This window comes from Phyllostomus discolor, chromosome 6, assembly GCF_004126475.2.
Source record: "Phyllostomus discolor isolate MPI-MPIP mPhyDis1 chromosome 6, mPhyDis1.pri.v3, whole genome shotgun sequence".
Classification (NCBI taxonomy): domain Eukaryota; kingdom Metazoa; phylum Chordata; class Mammalia; order Chiroptera; family Phyllostomidae; genus Phyllostomus; species Phyllostomus discolor.
In genome coordinates this window covers 155,843,000-155,868,510 of record NC_040908.2, presented here as the reverse complement: position 1 = coordinate 155,868,510, position 25,511 = coordinate 155,843,000, and the positions used below count along the sequence as shown (strand labels likewise).

The window sequence follows — 25,511 nt, the reverse complement described above, 5'->3', positions numbered from 1 at the left end:
CAGCAGCCTGATTTCCCCACAACTGCATCTCCCCCGCCCACCTTCTCCAGGGGTCTCTTCACACGCAGACTCGATCGGGTTGTTCCCCTGCTCCCCTCGAGGAGCTCCCAGGTGTCCTAAGAATAAGTCTGAACTGCTGAGGTGGCCTGGCTGCACCCCACTCCCCTCACTCTTTGCTCCGGCTGTGCTGGTCTTTCTTGGTTACTCACCCCTCCGGGCTCTCATCACAGGGCTGTTTCACGTGCACCTCCCTACACCCCACCAGTACCTCTCCATCCTTCAAGTCGAGGCTGAGATGAGGGACAGTGGAGTGCAGAGGTTAAGAGCCCCACCCCAGCACTAGACGATGTGGATTTGAGCCTCAGCTCTGCCTCCCAACAGCTTTGTTACCTGGGGTAGGATAAAGGTCTTTGTTCCTCGGTTTCCTCATCTGTGAAGTAATAATGCAACCAGCTACCTTACAGGGTTGCTATAGGGTTATAAATATAAACTCGCTTGCTGGTACACCATCGGGGCTGAGGGTTTACTGTTGTTGTTATTCCTCGGGGATGTGCTCCCTTGGTGCCCCAGACCAAGTCCAACTGTCCCATGAAACCCCCGCAGCACTGCCGTGTGAGGCTCCTCTGAGCCCTCACCCCATGCTTTCTGTCCCCAGGGGATCACCAGCTCTGCAAGGAGCACCTCCTGTGTCTGGCTCAGAGCTTTGTCCCCAACACCCCATGCAGTCCAGGCCCCAACACATGCAAAGCACACGGTCACTCCTTACTCCTTCCCTCAGCAGGGTGGCTGTGGGCCCGGGACACAGAAGGGCACCAACCAGGCCCTCCCCTAGCCACCTCCAGTGGGTCGCGTCCTTCAGCACAGAAGACGAACCTCACAGCCCTCAGGTGGTAAAAGCTGCCAAAATAACCTACAGCCTGAATCGCACTTTTGAGCTGTGAGCTAGGCTCAGTCTCTGGCCTTTTAACCCTTAACAGTCACTCAGTTTGGTTCCTAATGGAAGAGCCTGTCCCTTGGGGAGCTCCATGGGAGGGACCCCCCCCCCCCCAGCACGCAGCACCCCGCCACGTGACCACTGCCCCAAGCAGGTCACTGCTGAAGTGCTTAAACACGCACTTTGTGAGGCTCCTAGGGAGTGAGAACAGCTCTGCTCGAAGTGGATAAAGACATCTTATGAGGTTCACCTAAAGTACTGGGGAACAATTTGGTGGTCCACGAGCAGGAAGGGAAGTCTGACCTGCTTCTCCTAGCAGGCCCTAGTCTCTACCCGGCAACCCAATGAGAAAGAAGATCCAGCACACAGAAAACACCAGTCTTTATACAGAGCTCTGCGAGGGACAGGCGAGGGTGTCAGGTGCCCGTCTCCACCTCTACCACTTCTGCCCAGGTGCTACAGCCCACGTCCTTATGGATGAACACCAGGCTGGGGGCGGGGCCCAGCTCTTCCGGGACCACAAAGCACTTCTCCTGGCTCTCAGAAATGGTGACCTCGAAGACGTCCTGGGCTGGGCAGACGGTCTGTTCGTTGCGTGTGCCCAGCAATTCTGGCTCAGTCTGCAGTAAGACCACAGTGGGCTCAGAAGCAGCAGGAGGCACACAAGGGGGGCTGGAGGGCACCCCCGGTTGGTGACTGAGCAGGTGCCGCTTGAGGCTCTGGGGGAGGGTATAGCCCATGCCACAGGTAGGGCAGCGGTAGGGCTTGTCGGCCAGGTGGGATTTGAGGTGGCGTCTCAGCTTGGTGGCCAGTGTGTAAGCACGGCCACACTGGGGGCAGGGGAAGGGCCTCTCTCCCGAGTGCAGGCGCTCATGAGCACGCAGCGTGTGCGGGTCCCGGAGGGCCTTGCCACACACGGGGCACAGGTGGGCCTCCCCGGTGTGGGAGATGAGGTGGCGCCGCAGTTCGGGCAGCTGGGGGAAGGCGCCAGCACAGTGCGGGCAGCGGTAGGGACGCTCCCCCGTGTGCAGTCGCAGGTGCCCACGCAGGCTGCCCCGCTGGCGGAATGCCCGGCCACAGTGTGGGCACAGGAAGGGCTTTTCCCCCGTGTGGAGCCGCATGTGGTTTCGCAGGGAGCCCTGGCTGGCCAGCGGCCGCCCACATACGGGGCACGGGCATGGGGCAGGGGCAGCTGGCACCTGATGGGTCTTGCGATGCAGTCTCAGGGAAGGCCGGCGGGCGAAGGCCTTGCCACACTGGTCACAAGCAAAAGGTCGGGCACCTGAATGTACCACTTGGTGTTCTCTGAGGTCTCGCCGGGTGCCATAGGCCTTGTCACATTGTGGGCAGGGAAAGGGCCGCACCCCGCGGTGGCCCAACATGTGGGCTTTGAAGCTCTCCTCTGAGCTGTAGCTCTTGCCACACTCTGTGCAAAGGAAGGGCTTGTGGCCTGTGTGCACAAACGCATGCTTCTTCAGGTGGCACAGCTGCAGGAAGGCTTTGCCACACTCCCCACACCGGTACCGTCGCCCCTGTTTTGGGGAGCTTCCCGCCGGGCCAGGAGGGCTCCGCAAGCGTGCAGAGAGGCTGGGGTGCTGCTCCCCATCTTGCTGGGCACTGGGCCCTGAGGTCTTTGCTCTGGGCCAGCACGGGTCACTGGGGCTACGTGACGTCTTGACCAGGTGAGCATGCACCTCGGTGCCGCCGGCAGAAGACGAGGAAGTTGCCTCACTGCTCTGGAGGCCCCGCTGGGGAGCGGAGCTGCTCTGAGGCTCAGCTGGCATCTGTGTCGGGGGCGGGTCCTCCTCATCCACGCTGCCACCCTGAGACAGTGGACCAGGTGACTGGCTCTCCTGGGAAAGCTGGTCCTGGGTTTGGGGGTTAAGTCCGGAGCTCACCATATTCTCTGCCTGGATGCCAGGGGGTGACTGGAGACCAGGGCCTGCGGAGCAAGAGTGGAGTGCTGGAGTCAGGAGAGACGACAGTAAGTGGGGACGGTGGGTGTCACACGGCAATGACAGGAACATGTGTCTCCCCCGTTCAGCCTCTGGACCTCGGCGGGAGCCATGACGCCAATCTTCACCCTACAGTGTGAGCCACACACCCCATTTCTCTTCCTATTCAGTCTCAGGTGCTTCCTGGGGAGGCACTTCTGGAAATCACAGAGCCCCAGACATCTGGATGATTCCTAGAGTGAGGCCATCCCCGCATTCCCTTGTTCTCCTGGAGACTTGCACTTAGGATGAGTTGAGGCCACCTCCTCCTCACCTTAGTTCATTTGAAAATAAAGGAACCCAGTCCCCATCCCAGACAGAAAAAACGTAATAGGTTGGAAACCTATACACAGCTGGCTGTTTTCATCAACAGGGCCTTACTGTTCCCAGAAATTTATTTTGGGAAGATAAAAGTTGCCAATATCTATATTGTTCATTTCAAGGAAAAGACTCATTACTCTTTATAGAAAGCATCAAATGACAATTTTTACCTCAACACTCTGAGCCTCTTGCTTGAAAATTCTGGCCTTGTTGTGCCGACAGCTCCTAAACTATTACGTCATGCTCTTACCCAATGCAAATCAAAACCTAAGCCCACCCTACACTGAAACACACACCTTATACCCAACTTCAAAACTTCAATGCGCATCCAGGCTTCATCTTGCCCCACAGAAAAGCGACAGGGACCCCGTAGCGTCTATCTTGCTTTCTTGGGCTGTAAGCTCTGCTTTGTCTTATCAGCGAGTTGTTTCGGTGATAATTTGGGAAGTCAGCACTTATTTGACACGTACCTGTACGAGGCTCTCCTGCATCCTCCCCAGGAGAGGCCACTTCCTGTTGACCAGCAGATTCCACTTCTGTCACCACAGTCACCTCGGAGGGAGACCAGGGCCGCAGCAGCAGCTCAAAGCCCGGCAGCACGACCCGGTACACCTGCAGGTGGAGCCTCTCGCTGATCCGCACCGGGGCCACGTTTCCCTCACCCTCCAGCCTGCCCCGCTGCACCAAACTGCAAAGCAGAGCAAGAGCTAGCTCAAGAGACCTTCTTCGAGTGGTCCTCCCTAAAAGCCCCAGCTCCTGGTCAGTCCACGTCCTAAAGGACCGCATGCCTTTGGAACACTCACTGCAAAAGACCACTGGGTGGGGGGATTACAGCTGGCTTCCGGTTCCAGCCCATGCCACAACAGGAAGCCTCAAAGGAGCAACTTTACTACATACTCTCCTGTAACTTACCTGGTCCAGCCTGAACTCTGCTCACAAGCACACACGTCTCCCCATGGGCCTAGTGACACGTCCTGAAATAAACCAATAAAAGTCCTTCTCCCATGTGTTTGAGGGGGCCAGAGTTGGGGGGAAAAAACAAAAACAAAACAAATGTAGCCTCTCTTGAGAGAGGTCTAAGATGAAGCCCCTGGCAGGCTAGTGTAGTCTCTGGCTCTGCCTATACAGGACTGTGCAGGTTTTTCATTAAGTAAAGACCAGAAAGAGTGTCCCCTCACCTCTCTCCCAGGGCCTGGAGAGTGACTAAACTGAACACACTGCTGCCCTCCTGTGAGTACCAAACCGAAAAAGAAGAGTAGAGTATCAACCCTTTTTTTCAGTACCCCTTATGCAATAAAACCCTTTAGCTGTGCTATTTCATCTATTGTTCCAAATAATCATGGAGGATTAAAATAAAGGGAACAGTCATTCCTTTATTTTATATAAGTTAAAGGAAACATATCATTTAAGCAGCTTAACTACTAAGGCTAGGATATGACCCCATGGCTCTTTAAGAGCAAAATCTTAAAGGGGAAGAGTCAGTTCTGGAGAGAAGCAACTAAACCGCGTCCTATCTCCTAAAACGCCCTGCTTCCCCTAACAAACTGTAGAGCTGTCCAGCAGCTGTCTGAACCGCTCCCAAATGTTCAGTGATGGAAATTAGCCGCCCTATCCCTCCATACCTTCTTCTGCCGTGGTTTCACCCCCTCGCCCTTCTGCTTGGAGCCGGACTCCTCCTCTTCCAGCGGCCCCCAGAGCACTCCTGGCTGCAGAGGCTCCCCGACACACCAGACCCCCAAGCGCTGTTTTTCCATCAGTGACGGGCCAAGGGCTAAACCCCGTGGGAGGCTCTTCAGAGCGAGGACGGCTCGGATCGGCCAGGGCGGGAAGTCTTTGAGGTCCTGGGCACGACCTTCTCCGGACGGGCTCCATCCTGAGCCCGGGTTCGGGCTCGGCTCCGGGGCTGCAGGGATATCGGAAGGCAATGAATGAGTGGCCCCAGAGGTCGTGGGTGGGGGGTGGGGAAGAAACCGCACGTCTTCTCTGGCCTCAGGAGACTGAGAGATCGAGAAGGGCTCCAACGGAGCCCCTGAGAGGTCTGAAGGGGTTTGAGGGCTGTGAAGAAGCCCCCGGGGACTCTGAGGGCACCAGGAGAGGTGCCCAGGGTTAAGGAAGAACAGAGTCGGGGGAAGAGGGTTGACTAGAGAATGTCAGGTGTTTCTGGGCCAGGGCAGGTCGGCGACTTCGCAGGTCACTCACCGAAGTGCAGCTTCTCCCCTTCCAAGAGCAGCTCCGCCACCTCCTCCATCCCGGGTCGGAGAGCCTCCCTCCGCCGGAAGTGAGCATCACCTTCTCCGTTCCTCCCGGAAACAGTTATGGACTGCCAAATTTACTCTCGGAAAAGAGTCGTAAGACTTAGGCCTCATTGGTGCACAGGACCGGGAGTTTGGCAATACTGGGGAAGCAAAACTCTGTTAGAGAACAATACGAATTTAGGGTTCCGGAGGTCCACCAGAGATTCAAGTATCGGAGAAAGGGAACTAATTGCCCCAGTCGCCTCCTTTCGAGAGGGACTAGTCGGACAATTTTGCTGGTCTCATTCCAGACCGGCACGTACAGGAAGTGGGTGTGGCTCCAGGAAAAGCCATGTTTGGACGAAGGAACGTGTCGGAAGTAGGTTGGAGGTGTGGCGGAAGTGGTTGGGGAGTGAAGACACCGGGAGGGGGTGGTTCCCGTTCTACAGCGGAGCCGGATGTTTGCCGAGCTTTGACAGGCGTGGCAAAGGGAGCATTGTCGGACCTAGGTGAGCTGCTGGGCGCGGGTCTCCCAGGGTGGTGGTGGGGGGAAGGGACTGGCCTGAAGAGATGCGATCTGTTTGGGGAAGATTCTAGAGGATCCGAAGAAGGAAGCAGGGGTGCAATGGGGCCTCGGAGCCTCGCCTTCCTGCTACGGGAATTCTGCCCCACTCCCCGATCTACAGTGAGTTAGCTTCCTTTACTGCCTTCCTCCTGCTCTCCCTGGTGCAGAGCTCAGGTCGGATCGGCATCATGGAGCAAGCCCATGGGAAGGGAAATTCTTCCTTGTCGAATCTGGCGACATGCGAAGAAAAACTTGGGGCAGAAGTGTATCCACCCTGCCACCTATTATTAGGCCACGCTTTCATCTATTTCATAATCAGCGCACCCAATCCAGGTTTGTAAACTGTGGAGCTCTATGCAAACGTGATTGTAGTCGAAAGTCTTGCGGTTGTATTGTAGGATCTGCGTTTCACAATTGTGGAGCTCCTAGGAGGACCATCCCCACGCCAGAGAATGTGATTTCAAGTTGTTATCTCTATTATTCTGTAAGGAGGTTAGAGGAGAGGCTTTAATTTGCCTTTTTGTAGAGCCTTTCTGAATCTTGAGAATTGCATGAATGACAGTCACTTAGAGAAGTACTGAAAGAATGATCTGTACAATGAGACCACCTTGGACAGATATGGGTTAAAATCTTAACTCTGCTGTAATGACCCTATGCAATTTGCATATTTTTCTGGAGCTCACTTTCCTCACACTGTAAAATGGGCCTAGTAGTTCACATCTTATTGGTGCAGGTGTGAAGTTAAAAGATAGTTTATGTCCAGTTCATGGTGCTATACAACCTTCAACAAATGTTGGTTTCCTTCTCTACTTAGGAGATGAATTAACTCAGTTATTCAACAAGTGACTGAGCATCTATCTACACGTGTCAGATGTAATTCCGAATGGGTCAGGGGTTCTTAATCAGGGTCTCTCAGAGGGCATGCAAACCCCTTAAAATCCCATGCAAGATTTCATGCAAATGCTGATTTTTCTTAGGGAAAAAGACCACAAGTTTCATATGACTTTCATAGAAGTCCAGAACTTAAAACCTCTACATAAAAACTGCCTAACACAGGTCTTGAGATTTTGACAAAGGTAGATTTTTACCTACTGAGAAGGGGAAAAAAAAATTCTCCCATTAAGGAGTATTTTGCAGAGGGGAGCAGGGTTTGTAGACGCCTGGAGTCTTAGGCCCCCAGGCTACTTCCCCTCACTAGCATTGCTCACCCTCCCATGGAATGGGAGCTAAGCTTCCAGGCTCACCATGGCTGGCGGGAGGGGTGGGGGGCAACAGCTGTGGGCTGGAGGGTGGTAAGAGAGGCCAGTCCAGCTGGGAGGTGGGAACAACTGTGATTAGTTATTCTGGAAGAGGGGCTGTGTGCAGGGGGGCCGGTTCTGGGAGAACTGACAAAATAGAGGAGTTACTGGAAAAGAGGTGGAGTTCAAGTTCGGCTCCCTTCAGAGGGTGACCCTCTCCCTCCCTCACACATACTTCAGTTTGTAGCTGTGCCTTCTAATCCTGTTCACTTCCGCACAAGTACTTTAGAATACTGGAGAATTCTATTTCTGGGAAGATCCCTCACTTCTTTTTTTTTTTATTTTAATTATATTTTTCCCATAACCATTTATTCCCTTTATACCCTCTTCCACCTCCACCCACCCCTCTCTCCCCTGCAGTCATCACATTGGCGTCCATGTTCATGAGTCATTTTTTAGAACCTTCACTTTTGTAGATGAGGAAATTTAGGACCAGATAGGAAAAGGGCTGTCCAGCATCTTTGCGACTCACTGGCTTAGGCAGGACTGTAATCCGGTTCTCCAAATACCACATTGTGTACCTTTTTCATTGCATCAAGCACCCGCTGTGTGCAGAAAGACTCCTCTGGATGGCTGTGGGCTGGGCTGAAGCAGCACTTGGTGCCTGGGCAGTGACAGAAGGAAGGCACAGAGGGAGAGAAGGCTCAGGTCTGGAGAGGGTTACTTTGGGCTGAATTCTGTCCCTGATATCAGTGGGGGCGGGGGTGGGTGTCCTTTGGCCGAGCCCTCAGAGCCTCTTGAGTATGTAGATGAATCAGGGGCGGATTCCTCAAGACTGAGGTATGCCTGCCTTAGAGGGTAGAAGGGGAATGGGGAAGCTGGGGTGAGGGGCACAGCAGTGCTCATGGAGAGAAGTGCATTCCCAAACAGTAGAGGTTCATGGGAAGAGACTTATATTTTGGTGGTAAGCAGAAGTAGGGAATAAGGACGGCAGAGAAGGCCAGAGAAGAAGAGGAAAAAGATTTTTGGGGGTGTAGGGTGGGGTGGGGGCACTGTTTGGCTGCTCAGCTTTGGCTCAGGAACTTGAAACAGCTTTTGCCACTGGATCTGTGTGGTTGCCCTGGTAACAGGATGGTTGTTGCTAGGCACAGGGAGCCAGTTTACCGTCAGAGTCCAAGACTGTGACATGTGCAAGGTTGTCACGTCGTCAGAGGTGCTCCGGGTCTGAATCCCGGCTGGTAGTTCTCTCTTGTCCGGACCCGTGCCTGGGTCTTGTCTGCACTCCTTATCTGCCCTGCGGGTTCTCTGACCATATATGTCATTTTTTGGACTCAGGAATGCAGTGAGCTTAGGCAGCCTCTTCTTTGGGGCTGCACTGAATGGGTTGAATTAGACATCCCCTCCCTCACCACCCATGTGGTAGGCTTGTGAGGGGAGAGGGATATGCTTCCCATTACTGCCGAGGGCAGGAGGTGCACGCAGCCACAGCCTTCTGGTCAGGCCCAGTGTCGGGGCCGGCTCTTCTCCCTCCCCGCCTGCTCTCTTTCACTGCCTGTATCTCAGCACCCTGACGATGTCATGGACTTCCCCCTTTCCCACCTGGGCGCTCTGGTCCCTGCATTCCTCTGTTGACCTTTGCCACTTTGAAGTTAGTGTCAAGCTCCACACAGATCAGAGTGGGCTGGGGTGGTGGGGGTGGGGGGCAGGGCAGGAGCTTTCAGATTTTCTGCTGTGACTGGCAGGCAGATTCCATTCTCTGCTCCTGGTTCCTGTCCTGGGGCAAATCCCGCAGGGGCTGTTGGCCATGGCCTATTTTCTGGGACCCTGTGGTCCCTGGCCACCTCCTCTTCCCCAGGACAGGGGTCAGAGATGGCGTAGCCAGGCCACAGCTGCCCTTTGGGGGCTCGGAGCATCCCTATGCCCCTTAGGTCCTTATACTGCCTTTACCCCATAGCTGCTGGGGCCTGGAAGCTTCTGTGCTCTGTGACCCCTGAGGGGAGGGGGCACAGGCCTGTACCCTTTGCAGCTGGGACTGCAGGACTGAACAGCTGGGTGGTGGGCAGCGCAGGGCTTGGCACGAGTCCTCCCTGTCCAGCGGGAGGACCTGAAGGCAGGCACTGAGCTGTGCCATCCTCGGCCCCAGCTGCCTCTTCTGGCAACGCGCCAGAAAACCGTGGCGCCAGGAGGACCAGGAGCTGCATGGAGCTCTTGGCAAGGATGAGGAGTGTTGAGGAACAGGGACCAGGGAGAAGGGAGCCGGAGGCTTGCCATAGTGGTGATAGGTGGAAAGAGGGTGTCACTGACCTGCCACCCCGCTGTCCTCTCCCAGGTTTCCCTTCAGGTTCTGTGGGGTGAAGCTGTGGGGTGCAGGCTCGGCCATGGACCCACTTTCAGACCTGCAGGACGACCTGACCTTGGATGACACCAGCCAGGCTCTGAACCAGCTGAAGCTGGCATCCATTGATGAGAAGAACTGGCCGTCGGATGAAATGCCGGACTTTCCCAAGTCAGGTGGGCACCGGTGGATCTCAGGCAGCCACAGGCATCCTAGGAGGAGAACCCCTTCCCGCTGGAGGGCGACTCCAGGAGGGCAGGATGGGGTCCAGGGTGGGGCTGGGAGCACAAGCGTTACTGGGGAGCGGGACGGGGGGGGGGGGGGGGGCAAAGAGCAGCAGTCTTGGGAGAACGCTGTGCCAGCCTCCCAAGCTTACCCCGTGACTTTGCCCTGTTCCTCAGATGACTCTAAAAGCAGCTCCCCAGAACCTGTCACACACCTGAAGTGGGATGACCCTTACTACGACATCGCCCGGCACCAGATAGTGGAGGTGGCAGGTGAGCACACCCAGCTTTGCACCTTTTTCCTCGCAGTCTGCACTGCCGAGCCTAAGGAGGCCATCCCCTGGTGCCACGGGGGAGGGGCCTGTGGGAGGGGCGGTGCCCATTTTGTGGTCTGACCCCTGACCCTCAGGCTCCTGAGCACAAGAACCATTCTTGAAACTCACAGACTTGATTGTGGTGGCCACTTAGTTTGTTTACCTGCAACCACATCCTGGCCTGTGACCCCACTTCTCCATGGGCGGATGGTATGTGGGAGGCAGTGTGGGCTGCTGGCTTCAAGGTCAGACAGCCCTGGGTGGATTTCCAGCTTTGCTCTCTGAGGGATTTCTTCCTGACAGGGTTGTTGAGAGGGTCACGCAGTGAATGTGCCAGGGCCTGGCCCAAAGCGTGGAGTCAGCCCCGGAGAAGTGGTCGTTCACCTCCCGTCCCGCCGCCCTCGCATCGGCTTTTCTGCTCCGTCAGTTACTGGAAAGCGGGGTGGTGCCCGTTCCTCCCGGGAAACCCTACCTCCAAGTCTGGAAGCTAGGGGCCATGGGACCCCTGGAGCACCAGGAGGCACGTGTGCTGAGTGGGTGCAGAGCACCCCTTGGGTCTTGGCCTCAGGAGACTCCAGGAGCAGCGAGGCAGCAGGGATGCTGGTGACCTGGTTTCTGCCCTTAGGGTCCTAATGCTGGAAGAGGAAGTGAATTACAAGATCCTTTATCTTGTCCCTAACGGTTGTTTGTCCTTGCTGGTGAGGCCAGGCAGCTGTAAGCAAGGGTGACAGCGTGGCCCTGCTCTGAGGCGTTGGAGCGGGCAAGGGGAGCAGGGAGCACAGGGTCCCTGGACCCAGTGTAGTACTGGCTGAGGGCCCAGGAGGCAGCTGGCCGTAGGGAAGCAGCAGGGAGTTCCATCTGTCCTGAAGGCTGGGCTCAGAAGGTTATCCCTAATTTCAAAGGTGTTTCCATGACACCTGTGTTTCTGCAGCCTGCCCTGGTCTGGGTAGGGGGCCTTGGCTGTGGCCTCTCTCACCCGCACTGAAGCAGGCTGAGAGTTCTTCCTGATCTGGTCCTGACCTGGGCTCAGGAGAGTCACGTGAGGTGAAGCACCTTATTACCAGAGGTGGACCTGATCGGGGCACGGGGGCTGCCTGATGGGAAGGAGTCTATCCTGACCTCCTCCTGGCCAATGAGGCCAAGTCTCAAGGCAGAGCAGGCTCCCCGCTCCGCATAGGTGGCCCCCTTTCCCCCGCGCGAGCAGAGCTGCAACCTGTTTCTGTCTCCCCAGGGTGTGATGAGCCTGAGGGGGCCCAGCCAGGTAGGTGTGTTCCTGGCTCTCCCTGCTTGGCCTCTCTGGGCTGTGGCCTCTGGGCTGTGGATCAGGAAGGGCTCTTGGGGCCGGCTTAATTGCATCTCCACTCTAGGGAGCTGGCAGTGGGCAGTGCCTGGGAGCCGGAAATAGCCACGAATTAAGTGTGGGGGCTGTGTGGGAACACATCCAGAGCCGAAGGAAAAGGGGTGTCGGGGAGGGAGGGGCCGTGCCCGGGAGCCTGGGGAGGGGGTTGGCTGGCTCTGAGCGATGGCCTGGCCTGCATGCTGGCTCCTCAAGCCCGAGCTGAGTGCTGCAGGCCCAGGGCCCCTCTGCCGGGGCTGTCCCCCGTGTGTGCCTGTCTGACTGCTGGCAGGAGTTTGGGTTGGCGCTGCCAGAGTGACACTCGCCCGATGAGACCATGGTGACATCCTGGGGGGGCCACTCTCCTGGCATTAGGAACCAGAGAAAGAGCCCTTGCTGGAATGGAGACGGAGGAGGGGCTATGTCCCCAAGTCCTCTGTAGCCTCTCTCTCCTCGCTAGCGGTGGCTGTCCTGCTCCACTGTCACATTTGACTCAGTCCAAGTGGGTTCTTCCCAGAAAAGTGGCCCTCCTGAAAAGAGAAAAAAAAAAAAAGGCTATTATTTGTACCATTTGCAATTTCTACCACGACAGATTCCAAGCTACCGGCATGATGCCACCTGGCTTGCAGTATTCCCGACAATTTAACAATTTACCGGATGTGTGAGCCGGCTCCAGCACTTTGCCCAGCCCCCACCTCCCACCTCCTCCTTCTCCTGCTCTGCAGGTTGTGGGGCCCCTGCGGGTGGCTGGCCCGGCAGTTCCCAGAATGCCGTTGCTGATTCACACCCCGGCCAGGCCACCCGGGGAGCGTTCCTGATCGGTATCTGGGGAATGCAGAGGCTTCATTCTCTGGGGGCTGGTCTTTTCCGGGGGCTTTCCACCAATGCCCTGCCTCCTCCTCAGGGAGCCCTGTCCCCCAGCTCTGGAAGCACCAGTGCTGTGGCTCCTTCTGTCCCTCCGGTCTCCAGGGCAGAAGTCTGTTCTCTTCTGAGATCAGCAGAGCAGTTCTGGGCCTTTTTACATATGTTCTTGGAGACGCAGTTGCCCTGCCTGCTGGCAAATGCCTGGGTCACCCAAGGACTTGAGCATTTCTAGAGGGCAGGGGCTGGACCCTCAGGTTGCCTGTATCGCTTTCCTCGCCTGTGCAGGGGTTGGGGGTCTTGCCATCTTGTTCCTCGCTGCTCCTCCTGTTGTCCCCAAGCCCATGCTGACCTCACTCAGCACGCATTTCTAGAACACCCACTGGAGCACTAGCCCCGTGGTCAGCACCAAGGATTCACTGAGGGAAGTCACACGTTCCTTCCTGCAAGGAGTATACACTCCAGTGAAATGGTTCTTAGAGCCGGTCTTTGAGAGCGTGAAAGAAATGGACCTGTTTCCCTAGAAGACAGGTGCCTGTGCTTGTAAAACGTTGTGTGTGACATCATGACATTGGTGGATGCCCACAGTGGGACCCTGGTTGAGAACCCAGTTTCCCACGTACAAGGCGCTGGGCCAGCTGAGAGATAGAGCCCAGGCTCTGGCCCTTCATCCCAGTTGCTGCTTCACCAGTTACTAGCTCTTCGACTTCCAAACCCGAGGGAGCTCAGACTTCCCTGTGCTGCCTAAATCCTCAAGTCTGCCAGCCGGGGAAGGCTGCTTTACTTTCGGAAACCCCGTGCTCCTTCCAGCATTTTTTCCCACATCCAGGGCATTTCCTCCGCTTGAGGGGAGTGGGCATGATGTCCTGCCCTTCACACACAGTTCTGCTAGGAGGTCCAGGGGTTTCTGAAGCTCCAGATTGTACATGAGGCTGGTCTGGCCAGTCTGATCCCAGTCTGCTGTTCTTCCTCCCGTCTGATCCCATGGGAAGTAAATCAGAGCGGACCCCAGAGGCCCCTCCCCTATCCCCCGCTGCCTTACGCCAGTGGCTGGAAGGAGCCCAGCGCCCAGATCTAGGCTAGGTGATGAAAGAGCAGGCGGCATCCGGCTCCTCCACATAGACCCGCTGCTGGGTGAGCTGCGCCGTCTCAGACAGCCTTGCAGGGGGTTCTCTGCTTGTCAGTCTGGAGAAGTCCTGCCCCAAGCTCTGAGAAACTCGCTGCCTAGAGCGGTCTGATGACCTGGATACCATGAACAAACCCAGAAACAGAGCTGTGCACACCGTGGCATGCTGGCTGGCTGACGTCTTTGTGCAGGCCGCCGACGTTTATCGAATACCTGCCACATGCTGGGCTCTGGGCTGGCGTGAGAGAGTCCAGGACGGACGAGACACCGTCCCTGCCTTTGAGCTGCTCACAAGCCAGGCACATCAACCGTTGTACAGGGCAGTCAAAGTGTCACAGGTGACGTTCACGCTTGGAGCCATGAAGAGGGACAGCTCACTTGTCTGGGGGAAGGAGGAGAGGACACAGGCTTCTGGAAGGAGGTGATGCCTGGGATGCGTCTTAAGGACTCAGAGGAGCTAGCCTAGAGCGGGGGAGCAAAACTGTCCACAGGGAGGTCTGCCTGGCGTGAGAACCAGCAGAGGCTCAAAGCAGCCTGACGTGGACAGGGGTGCAAGCACTTCTGCGTTGCAAGTGCGCACAGAGTGGGCCCAGAGAGAGGCAGGAGCCGCGCCTGGAGAACCCTGTGAGCCATTCCAAGGAGTAGTGTAGCCAGCAGGGGCTGGGGCCACCTGGCCCACATTCCAGAAGCCTCCTTCAGCCTTTCCATTGATGCTGGCCCAGCCCTAGGGAGCAGAGTCAGAGCCTTGGCAACCACTTTGGAAAAGCGCTGACTGCTAAGTGAGGTCACTGACTGAGAAGGATCATCAAGGTCATGGCTTATTGAATATGGAGAAGACAGTCAGCGAGGCATGGAAGATCCTCAGTCCTCGGAGGGAGGTGGGAGGCGGACTCACTGCGTTTCATGGGTTGTGAAAGCAGTCGGGATTGGGCAAGTGTGGTTTGGTGACTGGAGAGGCGTGAGGGTAGAGATGCAGGAAAGGGCCGTGGGAGAGTAGTGACCGGATCTTGACCCCACCGGGCTTTGCTTGGTCTGTGCAGACCCTGGAAGAACCTCTTGCCTTGGGGTGGGGGGAACAGCATATGTCAGGGGAGCTCCCTGGCTTCACCAGACCGACTAGTTCTGGACAAGCGTCCAGAGAGATCACATCCAAATGAGCACTTGCCTCCAGCATGGCAAACTCCTCCTCTCCACTTTGTGTTCTTTGGGATATCCTTAACGTGAAAGGATATGATTCTTAGAAATGTCCAGGAGTTAGAGGCAAGTGTGGTCAACAGTGCTGCTAATACAATCAGAAAGGGTTGTTAGTGGTCGGAAAGGAGACACCACCGTGTCATCAGGCTGCGTTCCTCGGCGAGGTCTCCCAAGCGCACGCTGCTTAGAGGGGGCGCTTCTGAAGCAAGCGTGGGCTTCCAAGGGGATTGTTTGGCAGGACAGCATTACTTTGAAGGGTGTGACTTTAACATGGAGGTGAGGCTCACTTAGCATAGCATTAACCACTTTTAGTCATGCATTCCGGCGGTCTTTAGCGGTCACAGTGACGTGGACCTGTACGTAGTTCCGGCATTTCGGCCATGCCCATACAAACCCTGTACTCATCAGCAGCTGGGCTCTGTTCTTGCCCCTCCCAGCCTTCGGTAGCCACTAATTTGCTTTCTGTCTCTATGGATTTACCTATTCCAGATAGCTCATGTAAATGGGATCATACAATATGTAACCCTTTGTGATGGGCTTCTTTCATCTAGCATCGTGTTTTCAAGGTTCGCTCACAATGTAGCATGTGTTGGTACTTTGTTGCTTTTTACAGCTGAACAGTATTCCATCGTGCAGATACACCACCCTTTCTTTGCCCACTCATCCGCCGGTGGGCATTGGGCTTGCTTCTACCAGGTGTGATTTTTAAAGTCACATTCTTTCTTTTTTTTTTTTTTATAAAGATTTTATTTTTAGAGCAAGGGGAAGGAAGGGAATAAGAGAGGGAGAGAAACATCAATGTGTGAAGGATACATCAGTTGCCTCTTGCACGCTCCTGACTGGGGACTTGGCCTACAACCCAGGCATGTGCCCTGACTGGCAACCTTTTAGTTCACAGGCAGGCGCTCAGTCCACTGAGCCACACTAGCCAGGGCCATGTTATCTTTTTATGCCCCAGCTTAGTAGCCCTGAGAGCAACCTGTCCTTCTTTCTTCAGCAACACCCCCTTGGGTGCAGGTGGCTGCCTGAGGTACATCTGCACAGACTGCTCTGGCCCCTGCCCTAACTGGTACGGGTCTCCAGGCCTGGTGCCTTGCAGGCCCTCAGCCTGCTTCTCTCGGTTCATCCTTCACCCACTGTGCTCCCTCTGTCTCCACGCCTAGGAGACGACAAGTACGGGCGGAAGATCATTGTGTTTAGTGCCTGCCGAATGCCCCCGAGCCACCAGCTGGACCACAGCAAGCTCCTGGGGTGAGTACCCTGCGGGCAGGCGGTGGGGCGTGTGCCTAGATCCCTGGTTTGGTCTGTTCCTCACTCTCCCTGCCTATGTGTGTGTGGGGGGGTGGTGCCAGGCCCCCTCCCTCAGTGCCTCCCCTCGTCTCCTGAGGGAGCTGTTTTATGTTTGGGGGTGTCAGACCTGGTTTCTAGTCCTCTTTTTCTAGACTTTTCTCAGGGGATGACCGTCCAGCCCTCCTTCCTTGTAGGAGTGAGGCACTGCATGCGGAAAGGTTTTGCAAAGGGAAATAACTGTCCGGACGTGAGGGCTGATCACCGCAGCGGAACGGTGCCCGCTGTGGCTGTGGTCGTTCCCCGCCTGTACGAGAGCATCCCGTCTGGGCTCTGTTAGACAGATGTGTGTATGGCAGCTCTGGCTAGTCTGGGAATCTCCTGATGCAAGTCCAGAGGCTGATGGAAGTGGGAGTTTGTCGGACGCCGTTCCCGGGAACACCCCTCACTGAGTCGGAGCTGCACTGGCTGGCCTGGGGTCCCCAGCGTGTGCGGGACTCCTCCCGGTGCTGCTCCTCCTCCTCGGTGTGGGTGCACTTCCCCTCTCGCTCTCTGTGCCGACCAGTTCCAAGCACTCCCAGAGACCCACAGTTCCTCACTGCCCAGACCAACTCTTTGGGAACCTGGCCGGTTGGGTGTGTGTGTGGAGGGCGTGGTGAGGGGCCGGGATGGCCCAGGGGCCCCGCAGCAGAAGGGGAAGGGCCTATGTGCGGAGTCCCTGCGGCCCCAGTGAGCCATGGTGACCAGGCCCGAGTCTCCCCTGACCTGCGTGACATTTTTCTCTTTGGCCCCCTGAACCCCCCTCCCACCGCTCCTCAAGTGGGGCAGGCCGAGCCTTGTCCCGGGCGTGTGGCCCAGCCGGGAGCGGGCCAGGGAGCTCGGCCTGAGGGTCGCTGAGTCTCATGTCCCCCAGGCCCCTGTTTGCCACCGTTTTAACACATCTGACAAAGCAGGTGACGGACTCCCGGCCAGATGCTTGTCTGAGCGGGAGGAAGTCAGAGCACGGGGGTGGGGAAGCGCCCGGTTTCCAGGAGAGAGCCCGAGGAGGGAGGCGGCTCCCACTCTGGGGCTTCGTCTGGCTTCAGGAAGCCATCTGCCGTCCGTCCGTCCGTCTGGGCCTGTGTCCCGCACGGGTCTCCCCACCCCCACCTGCCCTGGCCACAGTCCCTGTGGGAGCAGAGAGGCATGTCCAGCAAGGGTCAGTCCTGTCCTCTTGTTCTCAGCTGGGTCATCTCCAGCTTGGCTCTCCCAGCTGTCCGCCCCATCTGGGGGCTGAAGCAGGAAGTGTCTGCAGCTTGGGTGCGGAGCACCAGCTCTGCTCTCACTGGCTGTGTGCGTGGGGCCCGTCGCTCCTGGGCCCTGTAAAAACAAGCATTGCCTCGCAGGCTCCTTGCGGGCATCACGTGAGCCACGTGCATGAAATGCCACCGTATACACTGGTCGAGTGTTACAGATTTCAGGAATTTTAAACAATGGAGATAGCCATGAAGAAAAGGTATAGACAACTGTATAAAAAAGTTGCCCATAAACCTATCCCCCAGAGAGAAAACCGCAGTTAATATTTTAGAGTATGTGCTTCCTACTTTTATTATAGTCTTTTATTTGTTTATTTAAAGGTTTTATTCATTTGTTTTTAGAGAGAGGGGAAGGGAAGGAGAAAGAGAGGGAATGAAACATCAATGTGTGGTTGCCTCTCGTGCCCTCCTACTGGGGACCTGGCCCGCAACCCAGGCATGTGCCCTGACTGGGAATTGAACCTGCGATGCTTTGGTTCGCAGGCCCACACTCACTCCACTGAGCTACATCAGCCAGGGCTACTTCCTACTTTTTTAAAGAACATATACAGAACTCTATAGTAGGTTTCGTATCTTAATGTTTTTATCTTCTGAGCATTAAACATTCATCAAAGACATCCTTTAAAAATTTTTATTGACATATGCGATGTATACAGAAAAGTGAACCAGTTGTGCATACTACTTGGTGAGTTGTGAAAAACTGAACCCACCCACCGCAGCCCCACCCACAAACCTCCCTTCGCACTTCTGGTCCCCACTGAAAGGGTAACCACTGTTCTCACACCGCACTTCGCAGCCCGGTTTTGTCCGCAGGAGCATCCTGTGAGGCATTCTATTTATAGACGCCCTGTGATTTATTCAGCCAGCTCTCTGTTGTTGGGCCGTTAGCTTGCTGCTCAGATTTTTTTTTTTCCATTATAAAAGAGGCTGCAATGAACAGCCTTCTACACAAATATTTCCGTTCACCTCTGCTTACTCTCCTAGGGTAAGTTCCTGGACATAGTCACCAGGGCAAAGAGTAGGAACATCTGTAGCTTCGCCACCCCGCCCCGCCCTCCGAAGGGCTGCACGTCCATCAAAGGATGGGTGTGTTTCCGTTGCTACTAGTATTCTTTTGTAGTTGTGAAATGCCATCTTAAAAAAATATTTTCTTAATCCTCACTAAAGGATGTTTATTTTTAAAATATTTTTTTATTTTTAAAAGATTTTATTTATTTTTAGAGAGGGGGAAGAGAGAGAGAGAGAGGGATGGGAACATCAATGTGAGAGAAATATCAATCCATCACCTCCCGTACCCAGTCGGGATCGAAACCGCAACCTCATTCTGTGCTTTGACTGGGAATCGAGCCCTTGACCTTTTGGCGTGTGGGACAGTGCTCCAACCCACTAAGCTACACTGCCAGGACTTACTTTTTTTTTTTTTTTTTTAACATAGTTTCATGCTGCTGGAGTGAGACAGATGCTATCTCTATTGCCCTCAAAGCTGTCTTTTCAAATCAAAAACATGTGTTGAGCTTGCTGGTTTGGGGGCCAGAATGGCTCCAGGTGTTAGACCGGTGGAGTCAGACTGGACCTCAGTTCAGCAACCTCAGTACTTGAGTTCTGGCTAAGAAAGAATTCAGAGCCAAGACTCAAATTAGAAAAAGCAGCTCATTTAGAAAGTCACCGAGGGAGAAGTGAGTTGTAGAAGAAGTGGGCCCAGGGAACAAGTTTCAAAGGCAGAAGAAGGGACCTTGGAACTTAGGAGGAGGAGAGGGAAGAAGCTGTGCGGGGTGGTGGTGTGGGGGGTGGGGAAAAGAGCGGGCGCGCTGCACAGGGAGAGGGAGAGCCGCTGCAAAACGCGGTCTTTATGTGACAGATCTTTGCAAAGTGCTCAGCGTGTGTCTAAGGCACAAATTACTGTGTAGCAACAGTGATTGGAACCACAACAGTAATTCATTCCTAGACACCTCAGTGCCCGCCTAGCACCGAGGACCACTGTGTAAGTTATATTCTCCAGGTTAGATCAGGTGGTGTCTGGGCACTGAGTCACATCCTCAGGCCCCTCCCCACGTCTCTCCCCCCCTTCCCTACCTCCCTTGGAAGCCCTTAGCATTCCTGCCTCCCAGCCTCCAGTGGGGATCCTGCTGAGGCCTGGGGCTGGCCAACCAAAAGGAGGGCATGCCCCTGGACTCCCCCCTTTCTGGAATTCTTGGTTATTCTCTTCATACCTTTCCACCTCCAGTGGGCTCCACACTGTGTGTGTGTTTCTTTGGGGTGGTAGATATCCCGTTGTGAGCATAGGGATGTGAGATGTGGTTCCTCGGTCCACCAAAAGCCCAGTGATTGGAGCAGGGGCAGGGCGGGGACCCTCTGGCCACCCCACCCCTTCTCGTGGGCAGTGTTTTAGTATAAGAGGGAGAGCTGTGCTGTGGTCAAGAATGCAGACTCAGGAGTTAGACAGTTCACCAGGCTCCACCATAAGCTAGCTCTGCGGAGGCCCTTGGATAAACACTTGACCTCTCTAAGCCTCATCGCCCTTCCTCATAAGGAGGGGATAACAGCTGCCTTAATCGTCACGAGGGAAGCGTGAGATAATGTGTGCAAAGTGCGTGGCAGACACTATAAGCTTAATACTGACAAATGGTGACTGCCGTTACTATTGACTTGGCAGTCCTGCGAGGGCCTTGTGAGTCCCGTCTTTACCGCGTGTGCCTGAGAGGATGCCAGTTAGAGTCCTGGTCTCCTGCCCTGTAACCCGTGCTCAAAACTGGGAGCCGTTGTTATGATTATTGCTGTTGCTCCGCCCAGCCCAGCCGCAACGCCTCCCTGACGTGGCAGCGGATGACGCAAACGTGATGGACAGTGCAGGGTCAGGGGTTCCCCGGGAGGGGGTGCGATCAAAGCTGGAGGCTTCTGGGACTCCCGCTTCTGTCTGAAGGGGCTCCCTCGTGTGCAGGGCAGGCCCCAGCAGGTCTTTTCTCTTGAAGGTACCTGAAGCACACGCTGGACCAGTACGTGGAGAGCGACTACACGCTGCTCTACCTGCACCACGGCCTGACCAGCGACAACAAGCCCTCTCTCAGCTGGCTCCGCGATGCCTACCGGGAGTTTGACCGCAAGTGGGTGGGGGTCCCTGGGGCGGGTGGCTCTGGAGCCAGCAGCTCTGTCAGGCTCTGGGCCGCCCTGTGCTTGGGCGGGAGCTCATTCCATGCCTCAGAGGCAGTCAGGTGCCCACACCGGGGTTAAATGCAAAGAATCTGAAGTTGGAATGGCCTGGGCTTAAATCCCAGTTTCTCTCCTTACTCGCTCTGTGACCTTTTATGTTACGCAACCACTCCGAGCCTCTGTTTCCTAATCTGTGCAATGGAAAGACAGCGATGCTTCGCAGGCTTGCGTGAATAGTCGAATCAGAAAATGCCCATTTTGAGCCTGCCTCCGTGGAGCCCCTGGCACGCCACTGCTGATGCCCCCTGTGCCTCCGCAGGTACAAGAAGAACATCAAGGCCCTGTACATCGTGCACCCCACCATGTTCATCAAGACGCTGCTCATCCTCTTTAAGCCCATCATCAGGTGAGCGGGCCGAGGGTGGGGTGCTGGTACCCCGTGAACTCCAATGCAGGTGCCAGAGGAGGGCAAGCATCCCGGGGACAGGCCCGTATGGGCGGGGCCTCTGCCTGATGGGGTGGGGCGCCGAGGGGCAGTGGAGGCCTGCCCCAGCCAGTGCACTTCCCGACCCTCTCCCTTTCCTCCATGGGCAGCTTCAAGTTTGGGCAGAAGATCTTCTATGTGAACTACCTGAGCGAGCTGAGCGAGCATGTGAAGCTGGAGCAGCTGGGGATCCCTCGCCAAGTGCTCAAGTGAGGCCAGCCAGGGACTGTGCGTGCCCACCGGGTGGCACCTGTGCACGTGGTCCTGTGGGGGGGGGGGGGATGCTCCGGCCCAGGGGGGAGAAAGCCTTGAGACCTCCAGGGCAAGCAGAGGAAGCCGATACAGTGATTGCGAGACTGCAAGGAGGGGGTCAGAGAGAGTTCGAATCCCATTTCTGTCACTTAGAAGCCACGTGACCGACTCTCTCTAAAGTGCCCCCTTCCTGGTGTGGAAAGCAGGGTTGTTGCGAGGGTTGAGTCTAGTGAACCGCGTGAAAGAGCACACCAGTGCTGATGAACGAGGGCTGCCCTAGCGATGACGGGGCCGGGCAGCTGGCCTGACCACCCCGCCCCGCCCGCTCCCCAGGTACGATGACTTCCTGAAGTCCACACAGAAGAGCCCTGCCACGGCCCCCAAGCCCATGCCACCGCGGCCCCCTCTGCCCAACCAGCAGTTTGGGGTCTCGCTGCAGCAGTGAGTACGGAACAGCGGGAGCCTGGGGCTGGGCCTGGGGCGGGCTGCCGGCCGCGCTCACTGCCCTTGTTCCCACAGCCTCCAGGAGAAGAACCCGGAGCAGGAGCCCATTCCGCTCGTGCTCCGGGAGACCATCGCCCACCTACAGGCCCACGGTGAGTGCCCTGGCCCCTCTGCCTCCAGGGCCGCCCCCTGGGGAAGCTGCCAGGCAGGGTGTGCCGGCACCCACACTGACTGGAGCCCCAAGGCAGAACAGTGGGGGAGTCTACACACTGCCCCCCAACTCTGAGACTCACCAGGCCCCACCGTTTCCAGCTCTCACCACGGAGGGCATTTTCCGGAGGTCCGCCAACACCCAAGTTGTACGGGAAGTGCAGCAGAAGTACAACATGGGTGAGTGGTCCGGGCATGCGCCCAGGCATGCAGGGTGGCCCAGGTCGCACCAGTGGCGGGTGGGGGTGGGGTGGGCCTGGGGGCATGTGTGTGACTGTTAGGGGGCTCGCTGCTCTTTGCTGCCCTGCAAACGAGGGCCGCAGATTTCCTGTTGGTGGTTTCGTGGCATTTGGTGTAATCACGTGGGTCCTGCTCCCTCATCGGTCAGGCTCCTCCCTCCCCCGGGGTCTTGTGTTCAGGTTCATTTGAAGACAGGGAATAACTGCGTGTGCTGCGAGCCCCACTCCACCCAGATGGCCTGAACCGGCATCCCCCTTGTCACAGAGGAAGAGGGGAGGCCCCCGGAGGGGCTGCTGGCCTCCAGGCTAGGCCCAGCTCCTCCCCTCCCCTCCCCCACCCCCAGGGCTGCCTGTGGACTTTGACCAGTACGATGACTTGCACCTGCCAGCCGTCATCCTCAAGACCTTCCTGCGGGAGCTTCCCGAGCCCCTGCTCACCTTTGACCTCTACCCCCACGTGGTGGGCTTCCTCAGTGAGTGCCCTCTCTCCCTCCCCAGCTCTGAGCTGCTTCTGCTGGGTCTGTGCTGGGCTCGGAGCAGGCGGGCTTGGCCTGTGCCCCGAGGAAGGTCTGGTCGGGGTCTCCCCTCGGGTCTCGTGTGAGGGCTTCCCGCATCCTGGGCCCCCATTCCTCACAGACATTGATGAGAGCCAGAGAGTGGAGGCGACCCTGCAGGCCCTTCAGACGCTGCCCGAGGAGAACTACCAGGTGCTGCGTTTCCTCACTGCCTTCCTGGTGCAGGTGAGACTCCACCGCCCACCTGATGAGGGGGCCGGGGCGGGGGGCGGAGCTCCAGCAGGCGCGCAAGGCAGGGCCCGTGGCATGGCATCTGCTGCAGCCTTCTGATTGCCCTGCACAGGTGTCTGCCCTCTGTGACCAGAACAAGATGACCAACACTAACCTGGCCGTCGTCTTTGGCCCTAACCTGCTGTGGGCCAAGGATGCTGCCATCACTCTCAAGGCCATTAACCCCATCAACACCTTCACCAAGTTCCTGCTGGATCACCAAGGGGAGCTGTTCCCTAGCCCTGCCTCCTAGGGGCTCTGAGCCCAGCCCCTGCCCACCAGTCTCCCTCTCTGATGGCCCCAGTGTGGACCCTTCCTCCTGGCACTGGGGAGCCCCGGGCTCCTGCCCAGGAAGGGGTTGTGAGGCCCCGGGAGATAGAAGCTGGAGCCAGCCATCTGGGCAGCTCCTCCCCTCCTTTGCAGCCCACTTCACCGGCCCTGGAGGCCTCGCCGTGACCATGAGACATTTTTCTCGGCCTTACACTTCTGCCTCCTTGGATCCTTGGTTCCTGCGGGGCTGTGCAGAGTGGGCCTTGGCTCTTCCAGTGAGAGCACTGGCCCCAGCAGTCCCTTTCCTGCTTTCTCCTGCCTCTTTCCCTGGCAACCGCAGATGCCAAATCACTGCCGGCCGGGATGTAGCTGGGGCTGGCCTGACACTCCTGATTGCTGGGGGATAAAAGGCCGAGCTGGCTTCACAGCCCTGCTGAGGCTCCTCCCTGTCTGGGGGAAGGCCTGGGCACAACACCCTGCTCCTGTCCGCCCCTCCACCGGCTCAGCCTTGGGTATTTCCACAGCTAAGGAATCACAGGCTGGAGTCGGCTTCCTGCTGCTGCCTTCTTCTCTTCCTCTTCCACAGATCCCGGTCAGCCTTTCCCAAGTGGCACTGCCCCCAGGACATTCTGACCCCTGCTTCTGCCATGTCTGGCAGCTTGGGTGCCCCGGCTGAGTCCGAGCACCCATTTGAGCTAGACGCCACTCCCACCCGAGGGACCCCTAGTGCCTGATCAGACAGGCAGGCTCGGCCTCCGAGCCTTGTCTCAGGACGGCTTCTGGACCTAAGGCTCATGCGGTCCTGTCCGTGTGGAGTCACACTGGCCTCTTCTCTGGCCGGAGGTGACCCGGTGCGTCAGGATCTGTGGTGGTTCCTTCCTCCTGCTGGGGACTCCTGGAGGGGCTGGGCGGAGATTTTGCTAGTTAGATTGACCAGGGCCGGTGTCCTTCAGAAAACCTGGGCCCCCGTGATGATGGCTGCCCCTCATTGCATTTGTGTCCTTTAGCATTACACGTCTTCTTGGTGAACTGTGGCAACCCCCAGCTCCCCTGCCCCCACAGCCTTGACCTCTGGCAGTGGGGAAACTCCTGCACAGTGGCCCTGTCCCCACAGCCTTGGCCAGAGCCTGTACTGAGTGGGTCCTCACTGACCAGCCCACCTCCACTTGGGAGCTGGGTGGAACCTGGGCCCGACCTCACTGGGCTCACTGCCCAGGGCGCTGGCATGTCGGGGCTCCCAGGACTTGGCATGGCTGCTGGCCCCATCAGTCCCTGGGTCTCTAGCTCGGGTGCAGGCCTCTGCTTTCTGCCCTCCTTTGTGTATCGGATGTTCACGCAGCCCCGTTTACTGGGGAGCCTGTGGGTCCATGTGGTCGTTCCCCTGCCCCCTGCCCCATGGTCTGCACCTGGGGGGTGTGGGGGCTTGTACTGTGAATCAAGTGTTCACATTCACATTTAATGAATTCCTGGCACCAATCATGTATTTCACCTTTGCACTTTTGTATTTCAATAAAAACAGAGACAGAAACTGCCCGTCAGGCTGTCAGAGAAGTGGGTGTGGAGGTTCAGAGCGGGGCGGGGAGGTGGCGAGGCTGCGTGAGAGCAGCAGTTGGGGCCTTGGCCCCGCCCCGGCCCGCCCCGGCCCCCTTCCTCCTCTCCTCTCGTTCATTTGTGAGCGGGTATGCGGTTAGCTTCCTGACCGCCTTCCCCACGTGAACAGTCACTTCCATTGTGGGTACCCACAGCGTTCCCACCAGCTGCCACAGGCAGTAGCCTACGACCAGGGCCACCTTTGCCCCCAAATGGAGCGGGCTGGGGGGGCCGACATTTCAGGCTTTGGAGTCAGACAGGGTTTGGATCCTAGTTCCACCACTCACCAGGTCTCACTGGTAAGACATTTATGAGCCCCACCTCTGAGATGGTGCCCTCCTTTCTCTGAGGGTGAGAAATAGCATGCACACTACGTATCAGAGCGCCTGCCCAGCGGTAACAAGGATGGCCGTCCTTTCACAGGTGAACGAGGTGCCAGTCCCACCTGCGCAGCAGCTGGGCTGGAGACCCCTCACCTGACCATTCCACTCCTCCCCTACCTGCCCCCTGCTCACACGGACGTCCTGGAAGTTCCTGTTTTCCATTCCTCTTTTGAGGTTTTGCTTTGATTTAGAGGTTAAGATGGTAACATTTATGTGTATTTTACTGCAACGTCTAAAGAGTGGTTTGTCACTGAGGGGGTGGGCCAGAATTTCTCTGGGCACAGTGGTCAAGTTCAAGCTGTTAGCTGCTTGCCTGCCAGTGGCAATCAGGAGACAATGGAGGCCTCAATTGGGCCTCTTCTTTTTTCTCATCATTGCTCGCTCGGGCCGGGGGAGCCAGGCCAGAGCCGCGGGGTCGGCTGTGTTGTCAGAATGTGGCTGTACACACA

General features: G+C 56.8%; 2 protein-coding genes across 3 annotated transcripts; one reads left to right on the top strand and one right to left on the bottom strand.

Moving 5' to 3' along the window:
* Positions 1-1,296: 1,296 nt before the first annotated feature.
* On the bottom strand, positions 1,297-5,859 carry ZNF408 (zinc finger protein 408). 2 transcript variants are annotated; one of them, XM_036029330.1, is made up of 5 exons: positions 5,449-5,859; positions 4,872-5,152; positions 4,162-4,223; positions 3,720-3,937; positions 1,297-2,897 (listed from the first exon to the last, which is right to left on the bottom strand). In XM_036029330.1, the coding sequence occupies exons 1-5, from the start codon at positions 5,495-5,497 to the stop codon at positions 1,351-1,353; spliced, it is 2,157 nt and encodes a 718-aa protein (XP_035885223.1). In that variant the 5' UTR covers positions 5,498-5,859; the 3' UTR covers positions 1,297-1,350. The 2 variants fall into 2 exon arrangements, with proteins under 2 accessions (XP_035885223.1, XP_028373243.1); XM_028517442.2 differs by having other exon boundaries at positions 1,297-2,876; positions 5,449-5,858.
* A 16-nt stretch (positions 5,860-5,875) lies between these two features.
* Positions 5,876-24,622, top strand: ARHGAP1 (Rho GTPase activating protein 1). The gene is made up of 13 exons (XM_028516654.2): positions 5,876-5,992; positions 9,616-9,797; positions 10,023-10,118; positions 15,840-15,927; positions 20,228-20,359; positions 20,725-20,811; positions 21,000-21,098; positions 21,475-21,582; positions 21,661-21,737; positions 21,898-21,975; positions 22,379-22,507; positions 22,671-22,774; positions 22,893-24,622. The coding sequence occupies exons 2-13, from the start codon at positions 9,665-9,667 to the stop codon at positions 23,070-23,072; spliced, it is 1,311 nt and encodes a 436-aa protein (XP_028372455.1). The 5' UTR covers positions 5,876-5,992; positions 9,616-9,664; the 3' UTR covers positions 23,073-24,622.
* The last annotated feature ends 889 nt before the right edge of the window (positions 24,623-25,511 follow it).